This window comes from Chrysochloris asiatica, unplaced genomic scaffold (genome assembly GCF_000296735.1).
Source record: "Chrysochloris asiatica unplaced genomic scaffold, ChrAsi1.0 scaffold00048, whole genome shotgun sequence".
NCBI lineage: Eukaryota > Metazoa > Chordata > Mammalia > Afrosoricida > Chrysochloridae > Chrysochloris > Chrysochloris asiatica.
In genome coordinates this window covers 6,386,857-6,402,768 of record NW_006408566.1, presented here as the reverse complement: position 1 = coordinate 6,402,768, position 15,912 = coordinate 6,386,857, and the positions used below count along the sequence as shown (strand labels likewise).

Sequence of the window (15,912 nt, the reverse complement as noted above, 5' to 3'; positions counted from 1 at the left end):
TAACCACTACGCTACCAGAGCTCCTTAGTAGTCTATAGGAGAAAGCAGTGATAACATCTTTCATTTTTTTTCACCCATTTCAGAAATAAATACATGAATAATAATCAATAATAAGAACATAGGAAATTGCCATGCTGGGTCAGACCCATGGTCCATTCCATTTTCTCTTTCAGAAAGCATCACCAAAGGAAGTGTTGTGGGCTGGCTTAGTTGGTCCTCTGTAATGTCAAGCTCAATAGGTTAGGTAGGGATGTGTGCCGCCAAAAATTATGGTTTCTCTAATAATATCTCCAAGCTTATGAAAACTTTTGAACGCACATACCTATATACCTGATCTTCTTAAGGTTTATTATTCTGTAGGTGGCATAACCACAGTTAAAAGTAATCTCATATCCTCTTTTACGTTTTAAGAGTTAACAGTGCTCTCTTTGTATAATGGATGAAGTGAAAAAAAAAAAAAAATTTTTTTTCCCTCTCCTAGGCAAGAATGCCTTGGTTTTGTAGACTTAAATTATGCCCCTTTTGGGTCTTATATAAAGTTTTTAAGCTCAAAATACCATAGTTACTGACTTTATCCCTTTTAGTAGTTTTATGTCTTCTATAAGAATCAGCAACTAGACTGTACAATTTTTTTCCAGAGGAGGAGGAGGAATGATTTTCTGTAAACGTGGAGATGTTTTTCAGGTTTACTTCCAGAGCCTTCTCGTTCTCTTAATCGTTGCACTTTAAGTGAGTGTGCAGAATATTAAATTAATCCTTTTCAAGAAAAATATTAGTTTTCTAATCCTTTTTAGGTCAAAATCAGTTCAGAATAGATTATCCTAAAAGTTATTTATTCATTTTTTTCTCGAAAGTTACTACCTTTCATTTATTTCCCAGAATGAACTACATTTGCCACTTTTCCTCTGACATATAAGGTTCATGGAAAAATGGAATTAAAAGATAATGGAATTTTTCCATAAACTTTTGACGCCCTCCCTCCCATACAACCTTTAAAAAATCCTACTGTAGGTTCTTCCTACTTCCCCAAGAAAAACTGGGAGCCATATACAAATCAGAGATCCACTGTAAAATACGTGGTCTTCCAAATAATTTAAAAATAAAAACTTTAAAAAATAGAAACATTAACTTTGCAAAACTGAATGCTGCCTCAACCTTTTAGATGGTCAGCCTGACAGTTCTCTTTCCCTAAAAATTCTGAATGCAAAAATCAATTTTTATCATTCTTTCATGGTATCATTGCTGTATTAAACATTTACAATACTTTATATATATAATCAACTCTAGTTTTCTTTGCTTGGCTTTCAACATCCATTGTTCAGTCTCACCATGCCAAATTTACTTCCCCAAATTCCTTATGTATCTTGTGTTTCCATTAGTATTCCCTTCTGAAGTCTCTTTGGCATTCAGCATGCTCATTTCTGTATACTTAATATATATTACCCAATTTGTTATATTGTTTTTCTTTGGTTTTATTAGCTTTATTCCATAGGTTCTAGTGGAAACTCCTTGAGGTCAGGTACCATATGTATACGTATCTCAGTAACCCAGGAGATCCTGTCCTCATTGCATGGACTCTCTTGGACAGAGTTTTCAAGGCTGTAATCTCCATACAATAAGCACTGGACTGTGAACTACAAGGTCTATGGTTCAAGCCCACCAGTCACACTTTTGGAGAAAGATGTGACTTTCTGATAACCTTGAAGATTTTAAGTCTCGGAAACCCTATACAGGGCCTTTATGAGTCGGAACAGACTCGACGGCACTTAACAACAACAACCTCTATGGAGATAGACTGCCATTGTTTCTCCTGGGGAGTGACTGGTGGGTTTGAACTACTTGACCTTTTGGTTCATAACCAAGCACTTAACCACTGTGTTACCAAGGCTCCTTTATACTAGTTCAGGGGTTAGTGAAAACTGTAAGGTACCTGTTGAAATTACCTAATCTTGGCTGTGATTGCAGGAAACAGTAACTTATCAAAAGGGTGTGACTGTGTTCCAGTAAAACATATGTATTAAAACAATGGCCAGCCCATGTGCCTCTAACTTGCTGCTTATTTTTTTGACTTAATTCTTTTTATAGTTTACAAAACACATGCATACCCATATTTAATGAAACAACTCTGTAGCTCTATAGGAGTGGTATGTTTGTTGTTGTTTTTGTTAGGTGCCATTGTGTTGGTACCAATTCATAGAGACCCTATGCACAAGAGAACAAAACACTGACCATTGCTGGGCCAACCTCACAATCATTGCTATGCCTGAGCTCAGTGCTGCTACAACTGTTCGATCCATCTCACTGGGGGTCTTCCTCTATCCTTCTCCAGTGACTGGTCCTTCCTGATAATATATCCTGGAGCACTCTGGCTGTATGTAGTTGTTGTTAAGTGCCGTGGAGTCAGTTCTGACTCATAGCGACCCTGTACAGGGTTTCCAAGGCTATAAATCTTAACGGGAGCAGAAAGCCTCATCTTTCTCCCGCGGAACGGCTGGTAGTTTTGAACTGCTGACCCTGAGGATAGCAGTCCGATTCATAACCACTATGCTTATAGGAAAGACACTAAACCTCACAGAAACAAGGATTAAACCCAGAACTTTGAACCCCAGCCCAGTGGTATTTACCACAACTGTCTTCATATACCATAGTCCATGAATGACTTAGGGAAGAGATGAGTTCACTTAACAATTCCTGAGATGCTTGCTGACAGGATAAAGCCAGAAGATAAGTTCAGGGACTTATTAGAGAGTTGATTATATCTCAGAGTGTGACAGAAAGGAAATATTGAAGGTATCCAGGTTCAGGGAAGTGATTCATCCATTTCCACTAGATCCAAATTTGTCTTAGATATTGTTTTCAATTAGTCTATATAATTCCAGTTTGTGTCTGTTCAGAAATCCTTGTTGTACTCTGATGACAACGCCTGTTTCTTCACAGATCCTCCAGTTTTAGTTGGACCACTCTGATTACTTGCCATTTAAAACTTTATAGAGTTTTCTGAAATTTGCTAGCCTTCAGGCATTTTTTTTTCCTTCTATGACATGTAACCAAAAGAAGTTTTCCATTTAAGTGTTCACATCTTGGTGTATAGATGTGAAATGTAAGTGAAAACTAGGATGTACTTGTTAATGCTGTTGATATTGTAGTTATGTACCGTGGAGTCGGTTCCTACTCAGAGAACCCTGCGTAGAGTTTCCGAGGGTGTAAATCTTTATGGGAGCAAATAGCCTCATCTTTTCTTCTGTGGAACAGCTGGTAGTTTCAAACTGCTGACCGTGAGATTAGCAGCCTGATTCATAACCACTATGCTACCAGAGCTCCTTGTACTTGTTAATAAAGTGTTTAAAATTTAACCTCAACTAATTTTCAGCTTTTTTGGTATGTAAAATAATTGCTTTATTGTTTTACTCAATTTTAAGGGATTACATGGATCGTCTTTTAGATGAAAGTGAAAGTGCTGCTTCTAGTCGAGCACCATCCCCTCCTCCAACTGCCTCAAACAGTAGTAACAGCCAGTCTGAGAAAGAAGATGGCACTATAAGCAGTAGTAACCAAAATGGTAAGCAACCAACGAAGCACTTCTATTTCTTCTTACACAGGAAGGGCACTTTTCGTATAGTAGCCTGCAGGATTGAGTTCCGGTTTTCTTTTAAATTCTAAAGAAGAAGTTGAAATAATGATTGTAAATACTAGATGAAACATACATACAGATGAATGGGCTTCAAAAAACTTTCACAAACTTTTTGAAAGCTCCGGTGTATATATAGTCTAATCAGCTTCTCATTGATATCACTAGTGGTCAACAGTGATCATTTTCTTTTAAGAAATTTGTTCTTTTTAAGTAGCTTATGTTATTTTCTAACTTAAATGGGATGCCTGAGTATAAGTATTCCTGTTAACTCTTAGGCTAAAACTCCAGCTATTTCACATAAAAAATACAAAGATATCCATGCAGTATCTTGAGAGATTATAATTCTTTATTAGGAAAGTGCTTTAAGCATATAGATGAAGTAAGTGATGGGAATAGTCTTGAATAATTTCTCATTGGATAGCATAATAACCCTGTTGTTGCTGCGTGCCGTGGAGTTGGTTCTGACTCATAGTGACCCTGTTGTACAGGGTTTCCGAGGCTGTAAATCTTTAGTAGAGCAGAAAGCCTTCTCTTTCTCCCACGGAACAGCTGGTAGTTTCGAACTGCTGACCCTGAGGTTAATAGACTGATTCATAACCACTGTGCTACCAAAGCTCCTTATAATAACCCTGGAGGATGAAAAAATAATAGACAAAGTATCAGTCCATAAATGTTCTTCAGAAAGATATATTGCTGAGTTTTCTCCATGAAAAAGGCATGCTGATGTATTTAAAGTTCAGACAGTGTTCTCACTGAATATATATATATATATGAAGAGGCTTCAAAAAGGTTTCAGAAATGGTATTTTAAAAATTATGGAATTGTTCCATGATCCTTTTGAAGTCCCCTCACATAGCAAGCAGTCCAGCTGTCACTTTGCTGTGCAGTAAGCCTAAGCAGATCGTTGTTTTAATTTCTCTTTTGATTAAAATGATCTTCCAAAGTAAGATACTTGCCAAGCAGAAAAGAATACGCTCTCCTACTCCTCTTCAGGATGAACCTGGTGAATTAGTCCTGCCCACCTTCATTCTACGTGTCCTCCCCCTGACAAAAACTGGATATAAAAGACCCGGCCTCAAACAGGCACTCTATGTTCATTTGATGAACTACTTCTCCTGTAAGAACAAGTTCAACAAAAGTTTGGACCCAGCAGTGGTCCGAGAAGGTTCACTGATACATCTGCAGCCAGTCCCATCAGTATGAAGTAGAATATCTATGTGCTGAGACTCTGACTTTTGGGTCAACGGTTGGTGATACTTAGGGAGACAGATGTTGTTATTGTTATTGTTAAGTTCTGTCGAATCAGTTCCGACCCATAGCAACCCTATATAGGATTTTCAAGGAGCGGCTGGCTGGTGAGCTTTGAACCGCCGACCTTGAAGTTCAAAAGACTTTGCAGACTGACGCTTTAACCCACAGCACCACACCAGGACTTTAATTACCAAGCAAGTACTAAATTTCATTTGCCTCAAAAGCAGAGCATGTAACATGAAATGAGATTTATGGTAAAAATCTACAGAGAAGTCATGAAGGTGACGATTGAGCTCCCACTTGATAGGGAGACAGATAGTTGGTATTATTTTTTTCTCTTGTTTGTTTACACTGCCCTTTATTTTAAAAACCCCTTCTTGATACATGATGGTAAGCTAGATTTTCAAGTTTTTCAAGGAAAGGAAAGAACTTTCCAAGTCAATTTCATTTATTTTTTATGGAGCTTCATTTGTGCCTTGATATCTTATGTTTTTTCCTGACATAATCGCAAGTATGGCCTATTATTTCAGAATTGTTCTTTGTGTCTCAGATTGTAAGCGCATTCATCAGTTGAGTGCATTTTTGATTAGGAAAAAGATTTTCTTTATACAGAGTGTATTTTAATTATCTCCAGTAGTTCATTCTGTATTTTACATTTTTTTGTGTGTTCCTTCAAGTCCATTTTGGCTCATAGTGACTATATGATCAAGTTGAGTTGCCCCGTGTGGTTTTCTTGACTATAATCTTTATGGGAGCAGATCATTAGGTCCTTTCTCCCTTGGAGCCATTGGAGATGGGTTTTAACTTCCAGACCTTTTGATTAGCAGCCAAGCTGTTAACCATTGCCCGCCAGGCTCTTTAAATTTGTATTCCATTTCATTTTGTAGTCAACTTTAACATGACCTTTTTGTTGTTTCATACTTTTACTAGAATAAGTATATCCTTACTATTCTCACCTGCTGTATTATTTTCTTTTTAGCATTTTCAAGTGTGTGATTGGACACTATAAACTAATTTTTTAAAATATGAGAGATTATTTAATTGCACTTAGATAAATGGAACGTTTGGTCTTTGCTCTAAAAGGCATGTTGTTTGTGCCGTCGAGTTGAATCTGACTCATAACGACCCTATAAAGGGTTTCCGAGGAGTCACTGTTTTGAGTTCGAACTGTTTTAAGTTTGAACTGCCAACCTGCAGTTAGCCATGTTCAGTGCTATCAAGTTACGACGCATAGTGACCCTGTATAGGGTTTCTGAGGATCAGTTAGCCATAGATGTACATTTAAAAAAAAAAAAAAAAAGTCATGGGGTCTAGATTTTATACAACAGTAGAAAACACAAGCTTATATAAGAAAATATTCTGGTTTTAAATGGTTTTAGAAAGTTACAACCCTTTGGCTAAATTCTAAGTAATTTATGTATATTTTTGTTTAATTCACCTTATATAGGCTGTTGAATCCAATGTTTGTAGCTAACATGAATTGCATGTTTAATATATTCCTAATTATTTTCTTAATTCTGTATTTCTGCTACCTTATTTAAGCTTCACAACAAATAACGCAATCTGTTATTTTCCTCACATGTGATTAACCGAATGTGCAGAGTGTAAATAACTGCCTGAGTTCACACAGCCAGAATTCAAACTATATTTATACATTGATTTGATATTTCATTTACTTGATGAAAAACAGTAGTTTATAAACTTTTTTGTGTGTTTTCCAACTTAGGGGTATCATCTAATGGACCAAGTGAAATATTAAACAAAGAAGACACGAAAGTTGAAGGATTGCACATTAATGGACCAATCAGTGGAAATAAGAAACCACTTCATGCAGAGATGGATACGAATGGCTATGAAACAGATAACCTTACCACTGACCCAAAACTTGCCCATCTCACTGCAAGAAATGAAAATGATCTTGAGGAGAAAAGCGAGAGACCTGCTAAAAGGCGAAGGGTAAACAGCAATGGAAAAGAAAGCCCAGGTTCTTCTGAGTTTTTCCAAGAACCAATATCACATGGAAAATTTGAGGAACTTGAAAACTTAGATGACTAAATTTTAGACCTATTTTACCTTTTTTGGAGTAAATCCTGGTGTGACTCAAATTTTCAGGCTTGATGGGTTACCTTAAAAGTTAATTTTCTTAAAGCAGTTGTTTAAAATTTAAGACTTTGAATTAAGCCTAACTTTAGGAAATACGGTTTCATAATTCTGTATTTTGCAGATTTTTTACATTTAAAATGTCAAAGACCCTTTACAGATATAAAACATACTTAAGTAAATTTGAGTGGACTAAAAACATATGTGTACCTTTGCACTTGATGTGTAGTATGCCATTTTATAAAATTTTACTGCAAGGTACTTTTGCTTAGTTTGGTGACAAAAACACAAAAAGGTCAAATTTCTGCTTGACAGCAAATATTTTGAGTTTCATGAAATGTCTTACCTTCATAAAAGATAGTTTTCCCTCACCATACAAATTCGTGTCATCATTAAGGAAACCCTTATGAATCCTGAAAGTTATGCTAGCATGATTTTTTATATATAGAAGTTTAAAAATAAACCAAGTCAGGTTTGTATATGTAAAATTGTTGACATCAATGATGTCTTTCCATATTCCTATCTGGGCTTAAGAAATACATTCTGTATTTTTCCAGATTCTTTGTAGCCTTTGAAAGATTTTTACAGTACATATGTCTTGACTGAGCTGTCCTTTCTTAATACAAAAGCTTGTATAATTTTCTTAACTGTACAGGTGGCCAACTTTTATGAGAGGAATTGATATTCTAAGTCTGTCAGCTTTCATTTTATTTTGCTAAGGTTTTTCTAATGAATTTTTAAGTGTTTGTGTAGTAATTAAGTCACGTTTCTTATCCAGGTGGTAAAAGCATTCATAAGAATTGTGAAAATTTGTTTTTTCAAATTTCTACTTAAGGGAAAAAATAGTTTGAGCATTCTGAAATTAAGCATGATGCTTATATTAGTTTGTTTTGCATTTGCTATGATTTTCAAAGTTATTTTTCAAAGCAAAACAAAAGTTTGCCAGTTTAAATGTTTGAATGTATCATGCTGACCAGAGTTCTGTTCATTTATTTTTATACACATTCTGAAATTTCCCACTTTTGCATATTAAACAGGGAAAAGGTCAAGCAAGTGATACTTAGATATTGGCACACACAAGGAATTACTTTTAGCAGGCAACAATTGTAACTTTATGTGGAGAAAGTAATGAAGTTAGAAAAGTTTTCAAACTTTTCCAGTTACAATCCTGTTAAACAGAATTGATGACATTTTCCAAATAGAAGATCTGAAGTTCTTTTTAAATAATTATGTTACACAGCAACCTTTGCTCTGTGATTACAAATAGGATTATCCATTAGTGTAACCTTGCAAGAGTGCCATTTTATTTTTAGTGCAAAATTCTTGTTTAAAAAAAATATGTAGTTTTATACAGCTAATAGACCAACCTATGTCCAAACTTTTATAAAAGATTATTAACTATTGTTGTTTTTATCACACAGGCATACACCAAATGCTTCTATCCATTTTCAGCCATCAGTTCAAGAATCAATGCCTTTTTAAAAAATAAATCTGTGGTTTGTTTTTAATGGTGGCTCAACTGTCTATAATACAATTGAGTAGAGGCTTGCACTGAGAAATTATGGTTTAGGCCTTATTCCTATGAAGTATTACTACTCACATATGTTCACACTGCTTCCCTTCACCAATGCGAACAACTTTTTTTCCCCAAACAGTGTTAAAAGCCATTTACAACAATTGGCTTTATATAATATATATTTACTTTCCAACTAAATCAAAGTTTTGGGTGGAAGTGTTGAGAAGCCCAGGTTTTTTTGTTGTTTTTGTTATGTTTTACCTAAAATATTAATTTATCCAGAATGGCAGCAGTAGTTTTATCAGATGGTCACAATTCATTTTCTAAATCAAATTTTATTAAAATCCAAAGTACCCTAGCTTTTTATCAAAGATCGTCTGTAGAAATGTTTCAAAAGAATGGTGGTGCTGTGCTTTTTAGATTGTTGCAATATTAGAGATGCCATTTTCACCTCTTTTATAAGATGCATTTTGTTTGCTGGTTTGTGACGTTCTTGCAAACTATATTACAGGAATATTTCAACTGCATTCTCAGGCACATTTGCAAAGATGGCACATGAATACATGTTTGGAAGTTTTATCTTTTTAAGGTGTGCCTGATGAAGGACATGTCACTGTTTCACCACATAATAAAGGCTCAGCTTTTCATAAAGTAATATTCAGTTGTATTTTGTATTTAGACAGGTACAGTACGTTCTTTATAATGCAGCCACTAGAACTTGATAAGTCATTCATTGCACTACTTTAAAATTTTAGTAATATCATGAGTTTAGTTTGCTTAAGATTTAGTACATGTCGTAACTCACAAACTCATTTTCAATTGCATTGGGAAAAGAAGCCTTTATTAGGTACTTGGTCTCATTTTCCCCACCCCTGTCCCCAGCAAAGCACTATCATTTTCATTTGGAATGGTTTCATGATGTATTTTCAATTAGAGTTCAGAATTGCAACTCAGTTCAACATAAATGTTGAGCTTTAAAATATATTTGAAGTAATATTTAAATAAGAATTGAAAACTATGAATTAGGTATTTTTAAATTTATGCATAGTAATTTGCACTGTAAAATAATTCCCTTCTCCTATTCCCTTTATGCCATTCTGAATATGCTTATTAAAATATTTTTTTAAAACATATTTGTCTATATAATGCTGTGTGAATGATTTTCATTCGATTTATTTAGTAGATTTTAATTATAAATTAAGTTTGTATGAAATTGTTTATAAAGCAAATATATAAAACCTGTTGCTTTTAAAACTCATAAAGATATTGCATGAAGTTTCTTTTCATTAGTTCCTGGTCTTTTATCTATCTTGGGCGATAGATAGATTTTTAGTCTTTTTTTTTTTTTTTCACCACACTCCTCCCCAACCCTGGTAGATCCTTTAGTCTTTTAGTCTATGGACCTCTATTTAGCTTTTCTCTTCCTCTGGACAATATATTAAAAATAAATGGCTTCTATTGCAATGCAGTTCATATCACAGTATTTTGCAGGAAACACGTTTTGTCACATAGATGGTTTTGTTTGCTGTCAGTGTAAAATTTGGAGTGGGCACAGCAAGAAATGTGGAGTCGGTTCCAACTCATAGCAAGCCTGGATAGGGTTTCCGAGGCTGTAAATCTTTACAGGAGCAGAGAAGCCTCTTCTTTCTCCCGTAGACCTGCTGACCTTGAGATTAGCAGCCCAACTTGTAACCACTATGCTACCAGAGCTTCTTACAAGTAACTGAGAGTTGGTCAGTTTCCATAGATGTATGTTGGTGTCCCTAAGGGTATTAAATATTTAAGTTATGTATCACTTATTAAATACCATCGAGTTGGTTCCAACTCATAGCAACCCTGTAGAGGGTTTCCAAGGAGCAGCTTGGTGAGCTTGAACTGCCAATCTTGCAGTTCAAACGGCCCTTGAAATCCAGTGCATTGACCCACAGTGCCACACCAAGACTCTTATTCTATAGCACGACTGAATAAATAGTTTTTGTGGCACTACATGTTAAACACGTTGGACTGAAAAGTTGGTTTGAACTGTATCGTCAGCAGTTCAAGCTCACCAGCCACTCCTCAGAAATCGTATACAGGGTCATTATGGATCGGAACCGATTTGATGGCACTTAACAACAAATATTAAATATATATATTTGTGAAAAGCGCCATTGTGGAACATCTTAATGTTAGGGAGAGGCCAGAGACTTCCATTTTAACCTTTTATTCTGTCCCTAAAAGTGATTTTCTTTTACATTACATGTGAAAACTGTAACAGGGTGTTGAACCTGGTTCATTTTCATTTGACCCCCATTGAGAATTTGCAGTTCCACTCCAGGTATACTGTATCAGAATCTATATTTTATTTAACAAGACCCACCACCACTACCCATGATTCTTGGAGATCTATAGGAGTCTTGTTAAAATGTACATTCTTTTTTCAGCTGAAAGTTGAACTGGTTTAAAGCTCTGGGTTCTACCATTTGTTTTTAACCATAGAATCAGCTTTGCTCTTAATAATCCGGTTCATCCATTGCAAAGTCTCAATCCAAGTTGGACTGATTTAATTGATTAGAGGAAAAAGATTTGGAACAAACATGCTGTGTTGTGTGTGGTTTGTTACATTGCTATCTGCACATAGTAATTCACATCTAATTTGATTTAAAAAAAATAGTTGTTTTCTTCCACACCTATGTTTGTCAAAGTCCATACCCACTACACTCAGACCTGATGAAGATTTGAATTTAAGTTGGCCTGGTGTAGAGCTATACGATAAGCACTGGATCGCAAAGTCCGATAAGCACTGGATCGCAAAGTCCGTTTGAACCACAAGGTCGGCAAACTCACCAGCCGCTCCTTGGAAAACCTATACAGGGGTTGCTATTAGTCGGAACTGACTTGACAATACTTAACAACAGAGTCCACACACAAACATTATTCTCTACTGCTTGTTCACAGCAGCTAGGCCATGAAGTAAATGTGGTCAGTAGAAACTTTCTCTCTCTCATCCTGACTTTAAAGGATTATTTTGAGGAATAATATGTGCCTATATGATGTATGTCATCCAGTTGATTCTCACTCCCAGTGGCCCTAATGTTTAGGATGCTAAGAAAAAACGCCTAGAATGTGATATATGGTCAGTAAAATTTTACTGTGGTATATATACTAGGTACTATTTCATTGCAACACTTCAGGTATATCCTTTTGGGAAAACAGCTGGAAACTTAACGATCTTAATGTTCACACTCTTGTCTTCAAGATAGTAAGTGCCGTCGAGTCGGTTCTGACTCATAGTGAGCGACCCTGTATAGGTTTTTCAAGGAGCAGCTGATGGGTTTGAACAGCCAATTTTGTGGTTCCTAGACCAGTGATGATCCTACAGTACCACATGTTAAGTGCCGTCTAGTCAATTCCGATCCATAGCTACCCTGTATAGGGTTTCTGAGGAGCAGCCGGTGAGCTTTAACCACCAACCTTTCAGCTCAAAAGGCTTTGCAGTCAAAAGGCATTACCGTGCCACACCAAGACTCCACATTAGGTTTAGGGAAAAAGACATTTACATCTTAATAAATAAAAAATAGATTTCATTATCACCTGCTAATTCTATCTTATAAAATATCAAATCCTTTCTGTTTACACAGCTACACTATGAGATCTTTTTTCACTTGGGCTGTACAACAGCCTTTTTTATCTGCTGCACCAAGCTCTAGTCCTGCCCTTTTCTGAATCTGAACCTGCACCTGACCATGACCCACACAGTATCTGGAGTGCTCATGTTGAGTACCGAGCTGATATATGCTGGTTTCTCAACTCAAAAGCACACTGGTAGCTAGTGGGCCAAGTCTGCAAGATAACCTGTTTTAAACAAGTTCATATGAATGAACTCAGGCCCTACCATCAAGTGTATTTATTGGCAGGATTCCTTTGGATTCACATCTACCTGTCTGACCCCTTTAAGACGTGAATTTGCCAACCCTTAGCCTACAGTGTACAACTGATACTACCATGAACTTCCTAAAATGTGAATGAGGTCATACTTCTCTCGGTATGCTTTTTTTTTTTTTTTCTTTAAAGCAGCTAATTGGTTATATATGGTCTAGATTTATTCATTCAGAAAATATTGTGTACCTAGAATGAGCCAAGCACTGCTGTTCTAAGTGCTCGAGAATAAGTAGTGAACAAAACATACCAAAATCTCTGCCTTCGAAAGAGGTACATTTTGAGGAGACAATAAAAAAAATGACATGTCAGATGAAAACTGCTAAGATAAAGCAGAGGACACAGTATGGTGTGGGCAATTTGCCATCCCGCATACACTGGTCTGTTTGAAATGAGGGCATGTGCTATGAGTATCCAAGGGAGCCCTGTTCCAGGCAAAGGTAATGCTGATGGCTGCTCCTAGTATCTTAAGTCAATTCTTATTTGACTTCAAAAAATCAAACATCACTTCTCCAAGAAAAGCATTTCCTACCATCCTAAACAATGAAAGTTTTCTTATTCCTAGTAGAAATCAAGTTTATTGGACATTGTTCATAAAAATATTCACTGGGGGGGAAAAATCTTGCAGGATAAGTAGACATGATGAGCTTTTCTTAACTCTTGCAGTCTCCAAATATGTGATCTGGAATGTATCCTTAGGAATGAAAATGGTTTTCTACAGTTGACTTACACAGCTGAATGGGGTTAGACAAAATTCTTAGCCTGACATCAGTAAGGTGCTGTAATGTTTCACATCAGTGAAAGGCCCTTCAGTGCCAACTGTATTGTCTCCTTAGCAAACTGCTCCCTGTAGCCCTTCCTCATTGGCAGCTGTAATCAAGAGGGCACCATCAGCATAACTGGAAAGGCTCAGCTTCAGATGTGTATTTTGTGAACTTTGAGTTAAGAATGGCATTTGACAGGCACGTAATGGATACTTGTATAGATATTTGGAGAGTAGGAGAAACAAAGAGTCCCAAATTATGGTTAAGACATAAGGTCTTTTGATTTACACTTGAATGTGATTTGAATGGGGGTTCCATGACCATATTGGACAATCTGACCTCACTTGAGCTATACCTGTGCAACATGAATGTGCCACGCTCTGTGAGAACAAGAGTGCTGGCCTCAGGCTGGCTTGCTAGTGATGACAGCTATAGGGGTGAGGAATTGGAGGTACCTGGTAACTGCTGAACTGCTATGGGTCCATATAGGAGGCATGGCTCTGTTCTGCTCCTCTTAGCAGTGCCTCTTGAATGGCTTTCCATTCAAGTGGCTAGTCAGCACTGTGCTGCAAGGAAGTTATGAAAAATAAAACCAGTAGAGGGCTGAATGAGAGCACACACAAGAAATCAGGACTTTAGGATTTTCAAAAGTTGATTGAACTATCCTGAAAACAGGTTCATATTTCTTTTCTTCAAATTGACCATATTTATTCATATGTGCTATTTAGAGAAAGCATTTGTGTGGCACACCGTATTTTCTCTTACTATGTAATGTGCCAGACTGCAAAGCCGTTTGAACTACAAGGTCGGTGGTTCAAGTTTACCAGTTGCTCCTTGGAAATCCTATACAGGGTCGTTATGGGTCTGGAACTGACTTGACAACACTCAACAACAACAATGTATCTCAACGAATGATGCAGCCTTAGAGGGAAGCTGACTTGTGGCTCTTGTGGTTTCTACAGGCACTTCACTTAGAAAATAATTTTAATAACACATTTTCAGGAAAAAGTATTTATTTTACACCTTTACAAAAATAGGCACATTATTTTCATTTTTATGTTATCTGACTTACAAATCTCGGTTAACAGAATCTTTTAAAAGCACTAAAATGGTCATTTGGTAAATAGAATCTATACTGAAAAAATATTGTGAGAGGCCAACATGTGTAGACAATCAGTTGATCAGCGTGAGAGAAAGTATAAACAAAAAAACTTTCGTAAAGCAATGAATCTAACCAGATTTCTCCTTAAAAAGTATTTCTGAAAGTTAAACACTGAGACTATCCCTCATGATGACATGGATTCCTAACAGAAATCATTAGATGGGTTTAGACAACAGTGATGGTACAAGATACTCATATATACTAACTGAACTACACCTGGAAGCCAAGGCAGTGTGTAGTCAAGTGCATTCAATTAGAAGAAGGAAACTAGCATGTGGGGACAAACTGGGAAAGTTTCAATTGAATTACCAGTCTGAAGTGTAATTATCTTCCTCTTAGATAAAATTTTTACATTACAAAATCAAAATATGAAAGTAATTTTACTTTAAAAACAGGTGGGATCTGCTGCATCACACAAGGCCAATTATAACCAGTGTTGTAGCTGTTAAGTGCCATTGAGTGGGTTCCAACTCATAATGACCCTGTATAGGGTTTTCAAAAAGGGGCTGGTGAGATTGAAGCACCAACCCTGTGGTTCAAACCAACCTTGCAGTCCAACGCTTTATATATCCCACAGCGCATTATATCCAGTAGGTATTTTTAAAAAAGAAGACAGTGAACAGAAAGCATTAAACATTCTAGAGGCAATAAAGTATAAGGTCACACTTTCCAATAAACATACACGTTGTTTAAACATTTAAGGAACAGAAATAAAGAATCTTGTTTTGCCTAACTGTCTCACCATGGAAGAATGTCAGGTAACTCCATTTATGAGTGCCTAAAACGTGGACAATCTTGCGGTGTGGTTTTTACATGCATTTGTCTCATTTCTTCTATACATGATGATTCTCCCCTCAGAATGAAAATCCAATTACAGCCTTATCTGTTGGGAGGAACCAACATCAAATGGTACGGGAAAGCAAGAATATGTGCAGCTGAAGAAGAAGGGACCCAGGCTATTTTCAGAATTCTAAAAGTCATGTCACTTATTTGAGAGCTAGAAGACTAGTATGCGGTATGAAGAGTTCTCTGGGGTTGAAAACACTTTCACTCTATGGATGGGACACCTCTAGCAGCTCTTGCATACCAATTGCTGACTCCTTTCATCTGCTTGTTATTTCTAAACTAGGATGCAGGCCACTACCTCTGGCTAAAGAATTATACATTCCTGGAAGGCAAGGACCATTTCATATTCATCTCAGTTTCCCCAAGCTTAACATAGGGCCTTGCATACACAAGATGCTTAGTAGGTCTGCTCCCGGAAGGAGGCCATCACTAAAGCAAGGGCAGGCCTGAGTCTCATGTACGAAGGAGCTTCACAAAGTTTGTGAAAAAATTCCATTTTCTACAAACGTTTGGAAGCCCCTTTATACTATTCTCAACCAAAGTTCTACTATACTTTGTTTAAATCCTGTACCAGTTTTACTGACCTTCCATGGATTCTTGATACAGAAAGACTATAGTAAACTTGCAAGTACTTTTTATTTTAAAACTTACATGAAAGTTGGATCCTACAAGTGACTACTGAAGGAGACAACATCACATGAGGCAATTATAAACCACCTGACAT

The 15,912-nt window shown here is 36.5% G+C and overlaps 1 protein-coding gene across 9 annotated transcripts in view; it reads left to right on the top strand.

The window, feature by feature from the left end:
* MIER1 (mesoderm induction early response 1, transcriptional regulator) overlaps positions 1-8,669 on the top strand; it is a 95,577-nt gene extending 86,908 nt beyond the window's left edge. For 4 of the 9 annotated variants that reach the window (XM_006862435.1, XM_006862436.1, XM_006862434.1 and 1 more), the window contains 2 exons: positions 3,420-3,559; positions 6,609-6,937. In XM_006862435.1, the coding sequence (XP_006862497.1) occupies positions 3,420-3,559; positions 6,609-6,937 (469 nt within the window). Of the gene's footprint in view, positions 1-3,419; positions 3,560-6,608; positions 6,984-8,399 lie in introns of those variants that run through there. The other 5 variants (XM_006862440.1, XM_006862438.1, XM_006862441.1 and 2 more) reach the window with 3 other exon arrangements.
* The last annotated feature ends 7,243 nt before the right edge of the window (positions 8,670-15,912 follow it).